Raw genomic sequence first — 21,456 nt, 5'->3', positions numbered from 1 at the left:
CAAATGATTTCATAGGCAAATCAAACGACAAAATCTAATTATAAAATAAACTCTTAATAAATATTTTTTTTGAAGAAATTCTACAAGCTTTTGCAATGAACTCTTTAATGATAAAAGCAAAAACAGCTTCTTTGTACAATCATAAGATTTAATTGTCAACCTTCTGATAAATAGATAAAACGTAAACCATGGCTGATAAATTAATTGATTGATGGTGCTGATGTAATTGTTTGGTAACAATGCAATATAGGACAGAAAAAAAGAGTCAAAGAGTTTTTAGCTATGGTCAGGTGTTTCCTATGTGTATGGTGCCCCCCCCCCANATTTTTTTTATCATATATTTTTATTTATTTCTATTTTTTAAAGATTAATATGGACCGTCCGTATTAATCATAAAAAGGGAAAGAAAAAAAAACTTGAAAATTTTAGTCCAACGGAACTTTTATTCCGCTTTGTTCTCAGATAATATTCAGCTATAACCTAGGTATTGGCTTGGCCCCCTCCCCCCTTACTTTTAATCATACTGCTTCAGGATATGACAGCCCCCCACCCCATTTCCTCTTCCAGTACACACAGCTGGAGACAGGAAGGGAGGGTTCTGTCCAGGACATGTCGGGTTGTGTAACAATTAGTCACAGTAGGTGTCATTATGACACCTGGGTGGGGTCAAAGGTCAGCTATACACAGACCAGTTGTGTTACTCTTTCAAATACTCGTAAAGAAATGCCAACAATAATTCTTAGTTGTAAGTTTCTACTTGTTCATGAATAGAAATACATGCATAAAAATATAATAGTTAGATTCAAAAGATATTTTTTTTATTATGAAAAATGCATGCATTAATATATATAATAATTAGACTTGACAGTTTATCTAACGAAATCGTTTTACTTCGCGAAAATTGAGTCAGTTGCCTGAAGCTTAAATTCCACATACAAATAAAAAAAATCACAAAGAAAGCATCTATAGCAGGAGAAAATGATATAAAAGGATAATGTTATTCAAATTCACAATGTAAAGAAAAGCTTAAGGCATGGGGGTGAAATGGCTACGCTTCTGACGGCGGCCCGTATCGCCTCACATAAAACAGACATACAATTTTGAAACAAACTATACTTACTGCACCGAACACTACATCCAAAGAAACGGTAACCACGATCAAAAAAACGAATACAAAATTCCTTAATTTCATAATTTCATCAGGAAAACTGGTTCTGGTGGAAACTCCGGAGTACTGTCGATGCTGGAAAGATATTTAAAGGACAGCACCGAGAGTTAGACTCCTTTTTCGACACGTCTAACCTTTGTTGTCTTCAGTTAGCCACCATCTTTTCCTAAGAAACTACTAATTCGCGTATGAACATCCACACACGCGCTACTTGGCCCAGCCGCTGAAACTTGTTGCATAGAGCAATTTTCTCACGTAATATGTTTCAATCAAAATTGATAAAAGCTCTCGATATATTTTAACAATAGTACTAAAAATGAATTTCTTGCGCAAAAATGAATCCCTTTTTCGCAAAAATATAGCATGAACTGGTCAAAATTGTGTGCACTATATTGTGGAGCGGATGCGCGTAACCGTTCTTCGTCCCGTGTGGGTAGTCCTCCACCCACTTGAGCTGTCAATCAATGCAAATTTTTCCAGACACCTTTGCGAGCAGCCGAAACAAAACTTTATAATATTCCACGAAAAGAAAAAGTGTCCTTACATTCCCGCACTCTTCCTGAAATTAACATCTCATCTGAACGATGACCTAAGTCACGACCCAGAACTTGGAGGTAACTTAAACAAGGGAATTATTTTTATCATTAATCTACTGTACGGATTATATATTTTATCTACTCAGTAACTTCTAGAAACGATGACTTGGCGCTAAGCTATTTTAAGTAATCTTGTTTGTTTAGTAAGTATTTAGTCAGACGGTCATTCAGCTTTAATATGTACACTTTTGTTCCGAAAGATTATTGTAATACAAACAATTTCCTGTAGTTGCCGCGTTACTTGGAGAGATACCTCACGCATTTTCCTGTGGTGTTACTTTACAGCCATAAGCACGCGCTAAGCCCCGCCCCTTCTGTCCATAACGGAATTCAGAACTTAACCTCCGAGGCAAGAGCAGTTACACCGAAACGGGGGTTTTGTTGTTTCTCTTCAAACAACTTACCTCTGATGGTGTTTAAAATTTCAAAAAACTGTTCAAGTTGTTCAGAGTGGACTTCAGCTGGGTTGTAAACTCAGCGAAAGGAAAAACGACCGGTTTTCCGGCGTTATAGACTTTTAGAAAAGTTATTTTCCAAGTCACCGAAGACTAGACAGACGGGAGCAGAGCGGTTCGTCGTTTTCATCTTATTCATCTGTACCATCGGGCTTTCCAAGTGTGCTCACTTCATCTAGAGCCATGAATTCATGGTAAGTAAAAACTCCTTATTTTCACTTTTCAGTCCGTTAATTAATATATTTCTTTAATTTAGTTTTTCCGTTTTTTAAAAGTTCAAGAAATTTTCTCTTTATTCCGATAGCACATTGCACGGAGAATAGACTATAGTCTGTATCTTAAAAGTGTATACATTGGCAATGCGGTTACCCTTCTTCAGAATATGAGCCTACCACTTGTTACCTAAAATACTTATTGAAAACACAATAGTAAATTAAATAAATATAATGATTTAGTTAATTTATAAATATCTTGTGAAATTTATACATTTCATGTTTTATTTTTCTTGTTTATTACGGGGTTTTTTTCATTTCTTTTAACATTAGAAAGATATGATGAATCCAGAATATTCATATGATTTTTTTTCCCTTTTAGGCTATTGTTAAGTTTGTTGTTCGTCTGTATATCAAGTTTCACGTCAGCTGTAAGTATTAGCATGTCATAGTTTAATTTACTAACCAACACACTTCTGACTCCTTTATGAAGGAGTGTTATGTTTTTTCTGCTGGTACTCTTACCACTGTAACAAACATTGAATGTGATACTGTATCATGAATATTTAATTTGTTAATTTCATATATGTAATATCTGAGGTCCTGCCACAAACACATATATGCTGTGGTATTTATACTTTTTTATTTAGATTTGAAAACAGAACAGCTCGTCCCTTCCTTTTAATACTTTCACCCCTATGTAACTTTAGTAGGCTCTACCATGCATTGATATGGATGAGTCCATTATGGTCTACAGTGGTGAAAGGGTTAATACTTTTTTCTCCCTATTTACCAAGTTTTTCCACCAAACTCCACCCTACATTACTTAATTAGACAGCCTGCATCCAATAGATATTATTTGATACTTCTTATAATATGTTATACGAGACCTGCGTTCTATAAAGATTCGAAACACTGCTGTAATGCTGTAAAGCAATGTATTGTAAAAACCTTTCAGTGGAGGGTCCAGGAGCTCAAATCAGGGGACCCAAGATTGCAGGATTTCATTACCTACATCCCCCCCCCCCCCCCCCCCCCCCCCCCCCCACACCTACCTAACCCTCACTCTTTCTTGAGTTTGAAATTGGATGACATCGAGCTCAAAGCGCCCGCCCCCCTTTTCTGTGCCTGACGTCTGAATTTATGGGGATTAAAAACCAAAGATGTGCTAACATAAAGTACTGTATTAATTAGCATTGATATTCATTCAAAGCCGATGTCCAAAGGGCTATGTTACTGCATATAATATAGAGAGACAGGAACATTAAAACACTGTTTGGAATATTCTAGAAATTACATTGGAGCAATAACTAACTATTTAAGATAAGCTACATACCAAAAACTTAACATGTGTGGGGCCAAGATTCTGATAATACTACTTCCCTACTTTCATTCTCAGAATATTCTAGAAAATATGCAGGGGTGCATGGAGACCTGTTTATAAATTGTTGATGTTATTGCCTCCACCCAGCGGTGTTAATGTTGCGTAAACAAGCTTCCAGTGTACCAGTTTGCAGCAATTTGTACAGTCTAGGGATGGTACGTGGACACAAGATTCCTCCACAGTATGCAAAAATGTCTCTGGATTGCGGCCAACTAGAGAATATATTTCTGTTTACATTGGACAAAATGTAGGTGTGCATTGGGACTAGCACCAAACTGTTGACATGTATCCATAGCAACCACAGTACTTCGGTACCAACTTAATTTACTAGTAGTCCTGAGGTGATCAAGAATCAGCCCTTACATACAACTTGACTGGCATGGTCAGTGTTGCTTTACCTAGAGACCACATGAGTCTTTTGGCATGGTCAGTATCACTATACCCTGACCACATGAATCTCCTGTCATGGTCAAGTTCACTGTATACTCATTCCCCCATGAAGAAGACACATTTGAACTATTTCAGTTCAAAAGTTGGAATAGTTCATTATGAAATTTCAGGGGTGAGTTAGTTAAGTTATGGTTGGTTGTGGCTAAGTTACCAACCTACATGAAAGGTAAATCAGGTTCATGTACTCAGGGTTTGCCAAATTTGACCCTTTGTGCAGGAATGACTGGTAACTCATGATCATTCACCCCTGAATGAGTTAACAAAAGGGTGGGCTTATTACTGGACATAGTTTATTATGAATGAATATTTGATGTAATTCCTGAAAACTATTGCTTGTTGAGGTTTTCCAAAAAAGGACGGTCATATATTATACCTAGTGTACATTATTCAGTGTACTTCAGTTTTAAAAACAACTTTCTACTCTCTATATAAAATGGTAAATGCTTTCCTTTGAATTATATTTTCCCAACTGAATTATGAAAAAAATTAGAAAATGTTTCAGTATTTTCTTCATCTAAGTGATTCATTGATGAAAAAAATGATCATATGTTTAAAAAAACACAGTTGACTAGACGTTTTTATCAGCCCTGTGTTGTTTAGCAAGCATACAGTCATGTTGGTCTGGTTTCATGTAAGTAGGCCTTTGGGTTTCCCATTCTCACACAGAAACATGTGTTAATACAAGTTCTCCTTCATCAGCCGCGTAGTGTATGGTCATTTACAAATATATATGCACATTTTTGAAAAATTGGTTTTCAGCACCATATGTTTCAAGATTATAAGAGTAAAATTGCTTGCTGTAAAGGAAGTATACTGAAGTATCTTAACTCTGAACATTATACCATTTCTTACTCGTTAAATTTAGATTGCATGCCCTGCTAAGTTATTTGGAAACTTTTTTACTTGTATGTGCCAATTAGTTCATATAAAAACAAAGTAGGATTTTTTTTTGCAGCTCACAAAGAGACATAGTTCTTTATGCATCCATGTGCTATTTATTAAAAACTACACACTAACTGTTCTCATGGACTGTAAGCTTATAAACACAGTTGTAATAAACCTCGTCGAATCTAAGAAATGAATTTGCTGTTGACATAATTTGTTGCAGGGTTTGATGTTTAATAGACATTTCAGTGTGAAGGAACACTGCATGTTTTACTGTAGCTTATCCTTAAAACACTGTTTGAAATACATTACAGTTCCCCCAAAATAAGTAAATCATAGTACCTCCATCATCATCTACATTCTAGTTCTTCCCAAATAGCTATTACATGTTATATAGCTCCTCGTCATGAACTATATTGCAGCTCATTCCAATGAACTACTCCCTAGTGACTCCCAATAAATTTCATCCTAGCTCTGCCCTATAAACATCATCCTGGGTCCTTCTGATGAACTACATCCTGGCTATCTCCCATGGACTACATCCTGGCTATTCCCCATGAACTACATCCTGGCTATTCCCCATGACCTACATCCTGGCTATCCCCCATGAACTACATCCTGACTATCCCCCATGGACTATTTCCAGGCTAACCCCCATGGACTACATCCTGGTTATTCCCCCATGAACTACATCCTGGCTATCTCCCATGACCTACATCCATAACTATCCCCCATGAACTACATCCTGGCTATCCCCCATGAACTATGTCCCAGCCATCCCCCATGAACTACATCCTGGATATTCCTTATGAACTTCATTCTTACTCCTCCCCTTGAACCACACCCTGGCTCCTTCCGATGAACTATTTATTAGTTCCTTACCATGAATTACAACCTTGTAACACTACGAACTACCAGTACACCCTTATGACTCCCCAGGAATTGCATCCTGGCTCCTCATGAACTTTATCCTGGTGCCATGCTATACACAACCTGTACCTGGTCGTTGCCTGACATTAAGAGGGATGATGAATGACAGAAAGATTGGAAGAGGCAGAGAAACTGTTCCTAATTAATTAAATAGAGCGAAGGTTACAATATAGACAAGTGGTATATCACAGAATAATTAATTGTAAGTACCCCCACCTCCAGTGCCACAGTGAATGCCTGTCTTCATCAAAGGGCAGGTAATTAGTGGTTGGTAATTACATGATGTGGTTTATATAAACCTGTACATTTTAACCATCACGGGAACAAGACACACACATACAGTGTACCATCAGATACAGTTGAGAAAAACATGGTGTTCATTTGGTATACTTAGGTCACAGGTCCAATTTTGTCAGGTAATTTTACCGGTATTCAAATATCGAAACATTGACCTTTGACCCTTTTTGTTACCTCTAGTTATAATCCAATTAGAATTACTGCTTGCAATTGCTTAAGTCATGTCACGTAAAAGCACATAGCTAACAGATTGGGCCTTCAGACAGCAGAAATACAATCTTTGAAAGATAGTCAATACAAATACAAGATTTAAGCGATCACTGTATATTAAATTCTGTACAATTACATTAGACTAGTTTGGCAAGTTGCTCGGTAAAATTGAAATTTCATTTTGGGGTAGAAGGGGAATAGAAGTTTTCTTAGCTGACAATCACAAATTTTGAAGCAAGAGTACATGGTGGACTTTTAAGGATAAGTTTGTGAAAAGAGAAGGAGTTGGTCTGTTTCAGGAGGTTGAAGGGTCACAGTGCTGACATGGCACCCTTGCCTATATCTGGGGAAAAATATTTTGACAATAGGTTTTTATAACCCAGTGACCTCAAACCTTTCCTAAAAGAAGCTGTGATCTAGAACCATCTGTTTTTCTGACAGATAAAACTTCGCAGTACTGTCTTCAGCGTACAATTGTATGGACTGGGTTTTTTTTGTATGGACATAGTAAATCTGATAATTTCTGACACCAAACAGATACCTAGATCTTAATCTAAATGGTGTTTTTTTTTTTATCTTGATAGGCAACCCTGAAATGTTAAAAAAAAGATAGAATGCTGAATCTTGAAAAATTCTTTCATTAACGTTAGGCTAGCGTCAGTTCATGTTTCAGGACCGAATTGTTCTATTATTTCTTTAAGGTGTTGTCCCTTATTCTTCCTTGCTTAAAAGTTTACCATCTGTCTTAATTTGACTCATTATCCTGACAATCTGCTACCACTAGCCCTCCACCACTGGGTCATGGGTTCGAGACCTACGTGGGCCAGTCGCCAGGTACTGACCATAGGTCGGTGGTTTTTCTCCGGGAACTCTGGCTTTCCTCCACCACCAAATCCTGGCACGTCCTTAAATGACCATAGCTGTTAATAGGACATAAAACACAAACATTTAACCAACCCAAACTCATTATCCTTTCAAATGGACCTACAAACTGCTGACAGTGATAGCTAACTATTACTAAAAGTATTCCATGTAATGCTCGTTGTTTGAGGATTTAACATTCTGGTCTCATCAAGATGCTTTTTGACTTTCTGAACACTGCTGTTAGATGTTTTTTTTGTTTTACATTTGTATTAGTTTTCATAAAAGTTTTTCACAAAGTATTGCTTTTCCTTTCAAAAATAATTTGTCAAAGCTATAGTTGGAATACAAATTTCCATGCATAATTGCTGATTTTGGCTGTTGTGGTGTTAAGATGTTTACATACATGGCCGATAATGGTCGAATATGGCAATGAAAACTAAGGCTTGACGATAGTTGTTCTGAAAGTCAAGGAAGGTAATAGTTTCTGTGGTAAATTACATTACCAGACCTCCAATTCAACAGGTAGATGCTCTATTCAAAGGCAGAAAATGGAGGCAACACATGTACAATACAGGTCTGGTATACATCACATGTAAAATTAATTACTCCCCAACGGTCATCGGAGTGAAACAGACCGTGGAGGGAAACAGACACAGAATCAGTCAACACTTTCTGCTTGATGTACAAAAAGTCCAGGTTTAAGTTAATTATTACTTTAAGTCGTCCAACTTATCAGTTACAACATATATAGGTGAAGGGTTTTGACGTATGATGATGATTATCGACCATTGAGATCTATTGAATGTTGCTATTGCTGCCTTATTGCATAACTCTTATTTGGAGAGAAGATTGTGACGTTTGAACCAGGTTTTCTACTGCTGTAGAACATGTTGGAGTTGGCCTGTCACCACGGACAAAGAGAAAATAATTACGAATAACAGTTAAAGTTGTCACTATTTCAGATTTAAGTAAAGTTAGAAGTAATTTTAAAGTTAGGGAAACAATAGATAATTATAAGGCTATAATGAAATAGCAAAGGTCAATGGCAATATATTAGCTAAGGTTACTTGCAACATCATGAGGAAGGTCTGAACATATTTCGATTAACATCTATATTCCGTTTTCATCCTCACTGTACATAAATAACAGTTTGTATCATCTGGAAATGAATATGTACAAGTGACGGAAGAAACAGCTGATGTAAGGAGTTACATGTTCTTGCCAACATTCTCGTAGTTTTTTTGTAATTAGCACAATACCAATTAATGACTCATCATTTCATGTATAGGATTGTACAAAAGTTTTTATTTCATACAAGATATGTCGGACAAGTCTGGAAGTTAAGAAAACTGATGGGATGAATTTCAAAAATCTTGCATGAGAATAAAACAAATTCTTGATATTTTTTTCCACATAACCAAGAATGTACTCCAATATTGACAAGGAAGACTCTCACAGTACATAACCTCAACAGCACAACCTTGGATTCCTGTCTATAGAGTCTTGAATGCGATGTCAAGATGTTTTGACTTCGTGTCTACATGCTTTCCAACTCTCCCTATTTTGGAGGGAGACTCCCGATATTTTGGACCCTTAAATTTAGAATTTTCAACCAGTGAGGTTGCCAAACTACTCTTTAGGTTGTCAGGTGGTACTGTGGATAGAGCACTACTTGCCTTTCCCAAGACAGCCGGGGTTTGATTCCCCGATCGGATGTGAAAAGGTATGGGGTCACCTGCCCGATCACATGGGTTTTCTCCCGGTACTCCGGTTTCCTCCCACAGTAAGCCTCGCCCCGGCAAGCTGACATCCGGGCCAACAAGAGTGATTAGTATAAGTTGTGAAACCATGTTTCATAGTGTTGTAAAATAAATAAAGACTTTATATTATAAACTACTATATATTCTATTACCTAATGATTTCATCCAAAAGAACAACTCAGAAGATGTCATTTTGAGGTTGTTGTTTTTTTGTCTCTGGGGAGTATATATTCAATTTTGAACATGCAGAATCTCCCAATTGTAAATTTCAGAAAGTTAGCAAATATGTGGTGACTATCTTTATTCTGATATCAAGATGGCATTATTACATAATGGAAAATACAAAAATTATGTATGAGTGTATCAATTGCATAACACAGTAGTTATGTGATTTAAAAAACAATGTCAATTATACTATGACTGCTCTGTGCCAGTGTTATGAACACTCGTGGAAACTCCTTCACAACCGTCTGACTCAGCATGTTCATGTACAGCTAGCTGGCTTCCCGTCTGTACACAAAATGTAATATATTATAAAAACTTAATGTGTGGGAGTGAAAGAAACTTAAAATTCTTTCTTTATCATACCCTGAGTTACCCCTGACAAATATTAAATTGGCCAACATCAAAGATTTGAAGAGTCTGTTGCAGTTCTGAAGGGGTTAAAGGCCATGTTGCTGTAATGAGCTTTAAAGTCTGTGAATGTGGAAAAAACAGGTGGTAAGCCCATTACGATAGTTTTGGTTTTTTGGCCTATCTTTAACTTGACAAACTGCATGTAAACATGCCCGGTGAAAACTGTATTTCTACAAGTTTGAAATGCAGATTTTCATCTCCTTAATTGGAACATAATCCTAATACACGTGCAACCATCGTAATGTCGGGTCTAATGCGTGCGTCATTAGCCCTATGTTGAGATACGCGTTTGTCCGACTTATTGAGATGGAGGCTAACAACTGATGCTTTGTTCTTTCGTCAGTAGCAGTAATGGAGATCCCAGACCTCAGTATTTGTCGAGGGGAACACCAAACATCTTTGTAGCTGAACAGAGCAACCACTCAGTTCATTTAGATATAATTTTAGCTGGTAGTTCAATGGGTTAATGAGGCTTAATTTTCATTGGTTGACCGAGGCTTACTTTCAATGGCCGAAAATTGTCAACTTAGATATAACTTTGATTTTAATGGACAACCATAGATAAATAAGATATAGCTTGGATTTCCTTGGATAACTATGTCAAACTTAGATATAGCTTCGATTTCATTGGATAACTACGACAATTTTAGATATAGCTTCAATTTCTTTTGATAAATTTCAATGGATGATAATGGCCGACTTAGACATAGCAGGAAGGAGGACATGAAAATTACTCTACAATATAATTCTTAAAGTTTGGGAAGCAGAGTGATTATACTTGCTGTGATATTTAATACAAAATCCTACATGAACATCAAATAAAGATTTTTCACGTAGACGTATCCAAGTTAAGGCCACAGAAACCTATGTTGAAGTGTTCGATGTAGGAGGGCGTTATTTAATCTGGACGGATTCTTGTCTGAGTCAGTCTAACATTACAGATAGCTTACTTATGATATATTTTTTGCGGAGTTTGTTAACCCCGAACCCTCGCGAGCGACGAACCATATCGAATCACTGACACATTACTTACGGGAAGTTATGGGGATTATGAGGTGCTGCAGCACCGATTCCTGCCAGGCATTTCCTCCCTAAGCCACCTTAAACGGAAAACCAGCATCAACTTGATAGAATTATGACCAAAAAAAATGAAAAATGGTTCCCATGGAGGCATAATTTAAAAATTAGTTTTGTTGTATTGTGCATTCAAAGCGTGCTACTGTTTCTGGCCTGGGTGTATGGTACCAATAATTGGCGGAAACTAAGCAGGTAATTAGAGTCTTGTGGCATTTATCATACAGGCACAGACTGTGTCTCTCCAGTACCTACAGGATTACATCTGGTAGTAAACGCACTGTTACCTTAGCAAAACTGACTGTAACAGATCTCGAAGTAAAGAAATCTAAATCACTTCCTCATTTCAAAGTAAATCCAACTTATATCCAAACGCTCCTGTAGTGTAACCGTTTGTTTTTCTTGTTAATTGTTTGATAGGGCCTTTTTGTCTCTATCTACCAATTGGGAACAACATTTTCATGAGCAAACTGCAGATTTTGGGAATGTAGGCATAACTGTTAAATAGTTTCAATTGGAAATGGGCCCGAAAAAGTATGATTTCATTTGTTCATCAATGAAAATAAAAACTACCCACATTTCCAAGTATTTTTGCTAAATAAACAGAATTTCGTTTTAAAAAGTTATAAGCCACAGCACAGGTACTTTAAAGAAGTTCATGAAGCACTTGTGGTAACATTCAAGTTGAGTAAAATCAGGGCCTAGTAGCTGGTAGATTGTAAGACTGGACATTGGAAACCAGTGAGTGTTGCCCACCATAGGGGTGTTATAAAGTACCCACAGTCTGCCCAGTTTACCAATTACTGCAATCAATTTTGGAAATTATATAAAAGCCTTGCCCCTGTAGATGTTGATCCTGAGGTAAAGGCTGTTATGTCAGCAAGGAATCAGAACTCCTTATCATATTAATGATAATATAACAGCTCCCAGATGAAACCAAACTGTGCAGGGGGTTTATATTACAGAGGCAGGAAGAGGGCCATAAATACCCTTATAAAACCCCTACCGCTATACAAACTTATAGTAAAACCTTCCTATACTGCCCCTTATCTCATTTGCCACTTCGTTTACCACCAGCATAAGTCACCAGACCTTTTTCTTGTTTTCTTAAGAGTTTCATTATACATCTCCCTCAATTTATTGCCAAACCCTTAGAAATGCTAAAGTCTCTTAGGACAAATGGTGGCAGTATAATGAGGTTTACTGTATATAAGTAACAGTGTATCTATGTCCATTATTCTTGTTTCCTTCAGAATTCCTTTATACATTTCCCTCAATTGATGGCCAAGCTCTGTAATAATGCCAGTGTGTCTCTCTGGACAATTGATAGGAGTATAACAAGACTTAATCTACTCTATATAAGAAAACAGAATTATTTTGGTACTCAGTCTATTTTTGCATAAATTAGTCGACAAGGACTACAATTTTGCAGCTTCATGTCTTAGATTTTAAGAAGTTTAAACCTACAGTAAGTTGAGCATGAAGATAATATAAATTTACTTAGTATTGGTATCAGAATTCTTTGGGATGGTGAAATGGGGCTCTGTCCTGAAGCAGTATGAACTTGAGGGATGGGATGGGGTTGGGAGTTATTGTCAATGTCTTTGAAATCTAGAACTCCTCCATCCAGGAAGCACACAGATGGGTGGTTATCATGAAATTTATTGTACAGAGTTGTAGAATATTTTATTTGAGGCTTGAAACCCAGTTGGGGATTGAAGTACCTCCCTGTCAGTGACCAATCTGCCTTAGGGGATCATATATCAGGGCCCTGCAGGCTAATGGTGCTGGGAAGTAAGGGAGGGGGTAGCCTGATTTATCCAAATTTCTAGTTGAGTGCTGACAGAAACAATATGGCAGTATGTTGCTAATGCTTGCATTCCAGACTCTGGGTGGTTATAACAACCGTGTGTAGATTTCAGTGGAACAGTAGCAGGGACAATTTCTCTAAAAGTTTATTTATTAAAAATATTTCCAGAAATTGATTGTCTTAAATATTCAAAACAATAGAGATATTTTTCATCTTTTCACTTATTATCATCTGATGGAATTTTGTTTGTTGTTCATGATTTAGATCAGACTTTTATTAAACGCAGTTTAAACAATGTCCAGCTGATCACTTTTAATTTTTGCTGCATCAGATTATAATTAGCATAGGGCAATGTTTAAATTTTCATTGTGACATGAAAAAATTGTTTGCAAACTTTGAAGGAATCCACTTTAAGCTGATTCATTCATTTCAATTTTTTTTCATATCCAGAAGAAAAATGGCCTTCTTGACTGGGTAGAATTCAGGTTTGTAACCTGATGGGCATAATTCAGAGATGGAATATGTTTTGGACTTATCTTAAATTTGATATTTTTTATGCAGGGTTATTCCCATACATGATCTACATAGGTATATTCTGTTTAACCAGGGGGTGGGCTTATTACTGAACACAAGCTTATCACTGGCTTCATCTGTTAAACTTTTTTTTTTCAAGTTTGGAAATATATGATCTCAGCTCTTGCGAGAATAAAAAACTTTGAACAAACAAACAAATCTTCTACATTCTGTCTGATACATGCAAAGTAAACATGAAACTTTGTATGATTTAAAAAAATAGTTTTCAACTTTGAAATAATATATGTTAACACATGTGCACAGGAATAATGATAAATATTATTATCTTACATGAAGTTTTGCAGATTTTTCCCTTAATAATTTAGCCTAAAATTGGTCTGAAGTGACCTTTGATATAACAGTGTGAGAAAAACACTTGTTGAAAATGAAAAAGACCCAAAGCTATTTGCAACAGTTGGCATAAACACAAGTGCCTCATTGCTGTCCACTATCGAAGGATAGGGCCCCAACAGAATCATTACTAATTCTCTTCAATAACACTTAATGTCAAAAGCCTTGACAGGATTTTTTTCTTCAATTTTACGATTTTCCCAGTATGAGTTGCACATATATTGGACAACCCGTGAAGTGTTCTACTCCTGGTAAAATACAAGGGTTGTCTGTTTCACTAATCATTCATGAAGTATGCTGAATGGTTCTAAATATATTCTTGTATCTACTTAATAAATGTGGACCTTGTTTTAAAGTGCTGACTACAGCGACTGTTTGACACTTGTGAAATCAGCAATGACTTAGCAATGTGTATTTTCATAAATACCTAAGTAATTAATGGATATCTATAATGTAAGGGTTACAAAATATTCCAATTTTCCTTTACCCTACAAAACTTTCATTCCTCGAACAATACACAAATTATTTCCTGATGAATATTTTCACCCAAGTAATGAATTGTAAATTATATGTATGATATGATTTTTTAAGATCAGACACACATGTAACAGGAATCGAGGCAGTCTGGGATGTGAACCATGATCCTCCGAATCTTACGCTCCAACAAGCTGATCTTGCTGGTCTCTGGTTATCCACTCATCACTACCACACATCAAAAAATCAATTTGAAAACAAAAAGTTTTCAAATTATAAGCTAGAAAGTCTTTGTTTACTTTCGTATACATTTTACGAGGTCTCGAGAAGACGATGTGGTGGCTCTTTTCCTGTATTTTGAGGACATTTAGATGGATAAGTTCCTGTGATGTAATGATATAAGGACCCGTCCACTAAGGATTTCCTGTGTTGTATCACCCAGACATATTGTGTACACATCTAGACATTCCTGAAATCTGTGTAGCTCCTGATAGCTGCTGTGATAGGTTAAATGTTGTGGTGTTATATATAAATAATAAACAACTACAGATTCTGCAATTCAATTCTTTTTTAACATGGCAAAGCTTGGTTCAGCCTCTTTGTTCATGAACATGGCAAAGACTAGCTTGGTTCTTTGCTCGTGAACATGGCAAAGACTAGCATTGTTTAGCCTCTTTGTTCATGAACATGGCAAAAACTAGCTTAATTGGTTCAGCCTCTTTGTTCATGAACATGCCAAAGAATAGCTCAATTGGTTCAGCCTCTTTGTTCATGACCCTGGCAAAGACTAGCTTGGTTCTTTGCTCGTGAACATGGCAAAGACTAGCATTGTTTATCCTCTTTGTTCATGAACATGGCAAAAACTAGCTTAATTGGTTCAGCCTCTTTGTCCATGAACATGCCAAAGATTAGCATGGTTCAGCCTCTTTGTTAATGAACATGGCAAAGACTAGCTTAATTCGTTCAGCCTCTTTGTTCATGAACCTGGCAAAGACTAGCTTGGTTCTTTGTTCGTGAACAAGGCAAAGACAAGCATTGTTTAGCCTCTTTGTTCATGAACATGGCAAAAACTAGCTTAATTGGTTCAGCCTCTTTGTCCATGAACATGCCAAAGATTAGCATGGTTCAGCCTCTTTGTTAATGAACATGGCAAAGACTAGCTTAATTGGTTCAGCCTCTTTGTCCATGAACATGCCAAAGATTAGCATGGTTCAGCCTCTTTGTTAATGAACATGGCAAAGACTAGCTTGGTTCACCCTCTTTGTTCATGAACATGGCAAAAACTAGCTTAATTGGTTCAGCCTCTTTGTTCATGAACATGGCAAAGACTAGCTTGGTTCAGCCTCTTTGTTAATGAACATGGCAAAAACTAGCATGGTTCAGAAATGTCTTCTTATACATTGCTATTTAGAACAATCATATTCAGTTTTCATAATATTTCAAGGTCTTTTAAATAATAGCATAGAATTTAAATTTGGTTTTGATAACTGCCCATGAAAAAGAGAGGTGTCATAAAGACCCTCACGATTTTTGGCGTGTTCAAATCAGACGTTTAAGTGCATTCAAGAGAAATAAATATGTTAGGGTCGGAGGTAAAAACTAGGGTCAAATAGAGTACCTGAAACATACATTTAAGTCAGAATTTGAATGACCTTGATCACTGTTACATCAAATAATCTCCAGAGATTGAAATGGTTGAGAAATGTCTTGAAATGTGCTTTATTAAGTTCAAGTTCAGATATCATTGGGTCTTTGCAATGAAAATGATAAACTGCTAAAATTAAATCTTTATTCAGACATCTAACCTCAATTTTGTGAATGACATGGCTTAGAAATTCTTACAAAAATATATTTCAAGTATGTGAAACTCTGCCAATGTATCACTGTATGGGTTACAACCTGCTTGTTGTTTATTTTAATGAGTATACTTCAGTAAAAATCTAATTGATATAGGAAATTCAATGCAATTTGTGATGAAAGATGGTCTCTGTCAAGTTCTTTTTATATATTTTGAACCAAACTGATAGTCTTGCATTTTTAATTATAAATGAATAGATGTATTATGTTGAAGAATGACTAAGTTTGATGAATTTTCTAAAATTAGTACGTGGATCAGAAAAATAAGCTGAAGAAATGTATAAGTAGTTCAGTACGAAAAATGAAGTGTCTCAGATTGTCAGGTTTAACCAATGCTCAGCAAGCACTCAATGGACCTGGAATGTCTCACTACGTAACCCTTGACAACGTAACCCTTGACAACAGGGACAAGTTTACGTTTACATGACGTATCTAACCTTGCCTGGTCCTGGCTCGGGCTAATGCATACTGGCGTGACGATGATGTAATCATAGGCATGTGAACCGTCAAAATACATGTGGAAAATATTTTTAAGAGCTACCGGAAACCGAGATAGAAAGGAACACGCTTGTGTGTTATGATGATGGAGCTGTCCTTTGTTACTCAATGTTGCCCCTGCGGTCCCCCTCCCCCGACCACTTCCCCCCTCTCTATCCCCTCCCCCTGTATCCATAGATGTGTAAAGCTAGGAACATGTCTGTACTTCAACTTTAATGAGCCTTTACATATACTGCACTTTTAACTCGTTATAGTGTCTGCATATTGTACCGGTAAAATGTTTTTCTTGTTCACTGGTTTCTGCCAGCTTGGAGACGTGACATAAAACATCAGGAAATGAATGTTTTGATTGAAATTAACGAGAAACCACAAGTTTCGGAAACAAACTGAAAGGAGTACATTAGTTAGATTACAGCAGCATTGTTTTTTGTTGATTATCATTTCTGACTCATAGAGTCGGTGAAAGTTCAAAGTAGGAAGAGTTAGGGAAAACCCATGTCATTTATAATTATAGGAAAACCAGTAGAAGCAAATGATGACCTTGCATACAAGTAAAAGAAATCTGAGGAGTATGCGGGTGGGTGGGTGGGTGACCCGATGGAGGGATGTTTGGGGTACATTAAATATGCATTTTATAAGATGTTTAAATTTTGATTGAGAAAGAGACTATAGACCACGACTGTCATTTCTGGTATTATAACATGCTACTGAATAAAAGAATAATGACATGTATGGCAGGGCTATGACATTTTGTAAATCGACCATTGTTCCTTCAGTAAGGATCAACCTTTCAGCATGTAACTCATTCATCCCTACAAAACTAAACTGGACTTCCCCATTCTTTATTCAGTAAGATTCTAATGTGACTTACGAATGTGACTACGGGGTGAATGGGTTAAATATGACACAGGGCCTCTGTCCTATCACAGGGCTTGACCCTTTAGATGGTGAATGGTACTGACAGGGAGACCTCTGTAACCAGGATGTGTCATGGTAACCATGGTCACTCATACCCAACTTACACCCAGACACCCACAAGGGGGGTCATTAGGTACTCTGCATCCCCCATTAGTGTATATAAGTTGTTGTGTGTAGGTGTGTTGCCATGGTAATCCCTAGAGCTGTCAGCCCTAATTTCCTGACAATGAAGCTTTGATTGTATCCCGATTGCTATCTGTGATTTGTGGCATTGCTTGCCCATCACTTATATATGTTTTTTGTGGTTCTGGTGACATGGACTGGCCACCACCATTAGTCATTATACAGATAATACCGAATGACTAATGGTGAGTTGGCAGATTGGTGCACAACATGGTAGACAAAAGGAATCTTTTTGGGGTGGGGTGGGGTGGGGGTGGGGGAGGGTGATAACAAGTTTCTTTGGTATAAATTGTTTTAAATTTGTGCTCAGAAATTCAGTTTAATTCATTACTGTCTTAAAAAGTGTCACTGAATAGTTACTTCGTACTTTCCTTGAATGTCTTGTTATTTCTTGTTCTTTGTACTTCCCCTATTTGCCCTTTCTTTGTTCTTGACGTTGTAATTTCCTTTGTCAAGCTTTCTTCTTTATTTCCTTTGATGTGCTTTTCTTTGTCTTTGTACAATATCCCTTGTCTTTCTTTCTTTGTCCCTGTACAATATCCTTTGTCTTTCTTTCTTTGTCTTTGTACAATATCCCTTGCCTTTGTTTCTTTGTCCCTGTACAATATCCTTTGTCTTTCTTTCTTTGTCTTTGTACAATATCCTTTGTCTTTCTTTCTTTGTCCCTGTACTTAGTTATGTTCCCCTTACGTTGTCTTTGTACTTTTCTCAATTGCCCCTTTGTCCTAATATTTATTTTCACATTTTTTTTGTCCTTGTTTTTTCTGCATTCTGGTCTCTTTATCTTTGCTCGTTGTTCTCATTTCTTTGCTTCTTGTCCTTTCCATTTGTTTATCCAATATTTTTTATTTCTTTGTGAATTTTTGCATAAAATACATTATTTTGTAAACAAAATGACAAAATTCACAGAACATTGTTGCCCATGATTGCAATCAACTAGTCCCTCAGTATATAATTAATATCAGAACTTTTGACCACCAGATGGTGTCACGAAAAAACATCACAGTTAAGTCTGGTTAAGAAGAAAATCTTGTATACTATATATTTTACATGCATGCAACCACAATAACCGGGTCTGTTGTTTACCAAAAGATTCCCAAAGATGGAAATATGACTTTAATATAGGGTTAGTCATCAGTGGTAATCCAGCTACAATGCAGTGTCAGTAGATTCTTTAAATGCACTTTGTTAACTCATTCACCCCTTAAATTTCATGATGAACTATTCCAACCTTTGAATTGGAAGAGTTAAATTGTGTTTTCAGGGGTGAATAAGTTAACTACCAAATAGCCAAGAGGTCATTATTTCTTTGTGACGTTTTGCTGACCTTGAGAAAAATTATCTGATTCATGGAATGTTTTCAAGTGTATTACATAAAATATAAATGATCTACATGTATTAGAAGTACATGATAATCTAGGTATGTGAAGTGGCGAACTAAACAAGGGACATTTATAGCAATTTTACGGTACATGGGTTATGAACAGGAAATTTGGTAAAACACCGATTTCATTCTAGCACTCATTGACCTTCTCATTTTGGGACATTGAAACCTACAACTCTTCTCAAGAAATGTTAAAAAACAAAGTTTCGTGCCCAAATCAGGAACTCTCCACTTCACACAAAGGTTCCAACATTAGGAACCACTCGGTCTCAAATGAGGCAGAAATATTCCCACCTTGATTACAAGGTGGCATAGAAATCGGCTTCCTCCATAGTTTGATGTTTAAAATTTGGTAAAGTAGATGAACCTTTTCATGTTAGGTGGGTAAGTGTATTATCTACTTGAACATTTTTGCATGTTTGAGATTTTATTGAGCATGACTTAGGGAATCACATGTCAAAAGGATACATTAGGTGAAATTTGATAAAGAAATGGTATCATAAAATAAGCTTGATGTAAAAAGACAAAAAAGTCTTTGTTTCAGTAAATGTAAGTTAAGTACTGTATTAAAAAAAGACAAATTAAATATTAACCCTTTCTTTGTTTGCCTTTTGGTTTTGTTATAAGGAGTCAATTTTCAAATAATCATTTTCTTATCTTGAAATTTTCTCTGAAGTAGGGTATGAATTTATATACTTTGTGTTTTAAATGATAGGGACTTTAAACTCATTCACCCCTGGAATTTTATAATGGACTAATCTAACCTTGGAATTGGAAGAGTTCAAATGTGTTTTAAGGGGTGAATGAGTTAATCTGAAAATATGATCTTGGTTTATGTGATATTTTAAGTGTATTGCTACAATTTATGTGAAATATTGTTATTATGGATTCATATAAAGCAAATTAGACTGTAAAACTTTTATTATAATTGTTTCGATCTAATTCATTAAAAAAAGATTCACTGAAGGCATTTGTGTTCTTGGCTTTGTTTCAGAAAATTGTGGGGGGGGGGGGGGGGGGGTATTATTCTTGGTATTGAATAACTATAGTTTAAATCATCACACTTGTATGAACCCTTCTCACAATTAAAGTGTGCTGTTTCATACAAAAGTTTGATAAATCTATACATTCCTGACCAAAGTACTCTGGTACCTTGGAAGGGGGGAAGGGTAACGCTTGTTACGTAAGAAAAGGTGTTTCAAGCAGATAGATTGTACAGTAAAAGTTACTGCATGTATTTTCAAAGAGTGATCTCTGTCAAGAAGATACAATAACCTGTGTATAATAGCCATATCTGTATTTGACCTTGACTTTTTTTTTCCAAAGTCAAATATTTTTCATGATTGAATATAACTGATTTTTGGGTGGACACTGTTCATGAAAGTGCAAACCATTGCCTGCTACTGTGCCATATATTTTATCCCAGAAACAGACAGTCAGTTGAGTAAATTTCTTCTACCAAAAGTTCTTTGTGTTGTACTTTGGGATAGTATTGGAGGTCTATTTTAATCTGCCATGTGTGGTCTGGGTTATCTGAGAGGTAAGAGCGCAAGCCATTATCATGGTCTGGTGTAAGAGATTGCTTTCCCCCTCCCTGGATGAGAGAAAGCACAGAGCCTTTCTCTCTGTACTGTTTTCCTGAACACCGGTTGGATAGAGTTGCTTGGATGAGAGAAAGCCTTTCTGTCGAAACTATTTCCCTGGACACTGGTCTGATGGAGTTGCTAGGATGAAAGAAAGCAGATAGTCTTTCATTTTATATTATTTTCGTTAGAAATTTTTTATGATTATTTTCTTGTCAGTGGACTTGAGCAAGTCTAATATGTGGTGAAGAGCCTGTAGACTTACTCAAGTCAGTATATAGATAGGAAAGTAAGTGACAGTAATATAGACTGGTAGTCAGTCTATGTTTATCTGGGTCCTGGAATGACAGTGACCATATAGTAAACAACATACCATGCATATATAGTAATTAAGTTTGAAGGGCAAAGTTAACACTGGGCGAATATGTATTATTCTGGCAAAGGGTGAAAGTTTAACTTGGCGAAAATTTCCTGGTATACAGTGTAGTATTGTAAATCAAAAACTGTATATTGGCAATATTTGTGTACTAATAACCAGCTAATACGGCAGTACCACGGCTATCTTAGTATACAAAGGTTGTTTGAGAGCACTCCAGGGTACACAGGACGCCATCAGGATGGACTAGAAGTGCTGATAGGCATAAACCAGTACTATCAGGTTATCAGCTGCTATCAGGACTGTAATCACAGTCTGGTAATCAATGGTGGCATGAAATTAGCTGTCAAGAATCTGTTGGGCATTAAAGAATAACTAAAATCTACATACCTTGATTGTATAGTAAAATGTGATTAGCCGGTCCTTGCTTGTGTAGTAAAATAGCCAGTCCTTGATTGTTGATTGTAGTGTAAATTTTGTAGTCAGTCCTTCATTGTGTATTACATGTAGCTAGTCCTTGATCAGTTG

At 36.4% G+C, this 21,456-nt stretch overlaps 2 protein-coding genes across 2 annotated transcripts in view; one reads left to right on the top strand and one right to left on the bottom strand.

The window, feature by feature from the left end:
- The window catches only part of LOC110446088 (collagen alpha-5(IV) chain-like), a 46,338-nt gene extending 44,934 nt beyond the window's left edge, over positions 1-1,404 (bottom strand). Inside the window, exon 1 of the mRNA XM_021491052.1 lies at positions 1,121-1,404. Within this exon, the coding sequence (XP_021346727.1) occupies positions 1,121-1,192 (72 nt within the window). The 5' untranslated portion in view covers positions 1,193-1,404. The remainder of the gene's footprint in view (positions 1-1,120) is intronic.
- Positions 1,405-1,950: 546 nt separating this feature from the next.
- The window catches only part of LOC110446087 (collagen alpha-2(IV) chain-like), a 66,085-nt gene continuing 46,579 nt past the window's right edge, over positions 1,951-21,456 (top strand). Inside the window, exons 1-2 of the mRNA XM_021491051.1 lie at positions 1,951-2,413; positions 2,814-2,862. Of these exons, the coding sequence (XP_021346726.1) occupies positions 2,403-2,413; positions 2,814-2,862 (60 nt within the window). The 5' untranslated portion in view covers positions 1,951-2,402. The remainder of the gene's footprint in view (positions 2,414-2,813; positions 2,863-21,456) is intronic.

This window comes from Mizuhopecten yessoensis, unplaced genomic scaffold, assembly GCF_002113885.1.
Source record: "Mizuhopecten yessoensis strain PY_sf001 unplaced genomic scaffold, ASM211388v2 scaffold2507, whole genome shotgun sequence".
NCBI classification, from domain to species: domain Eukaryota; kingdom Metazoa; phylum Mollusca; class Bivalvia; order Pectinida; family Pectinidae; genus Mizuhopecten; species Mizuhopecten yessoensis.
Note: the sequence above shows the minus strand (reverse complement) of the source record. Positions and strands in the feature narration are given on the sequence as shown.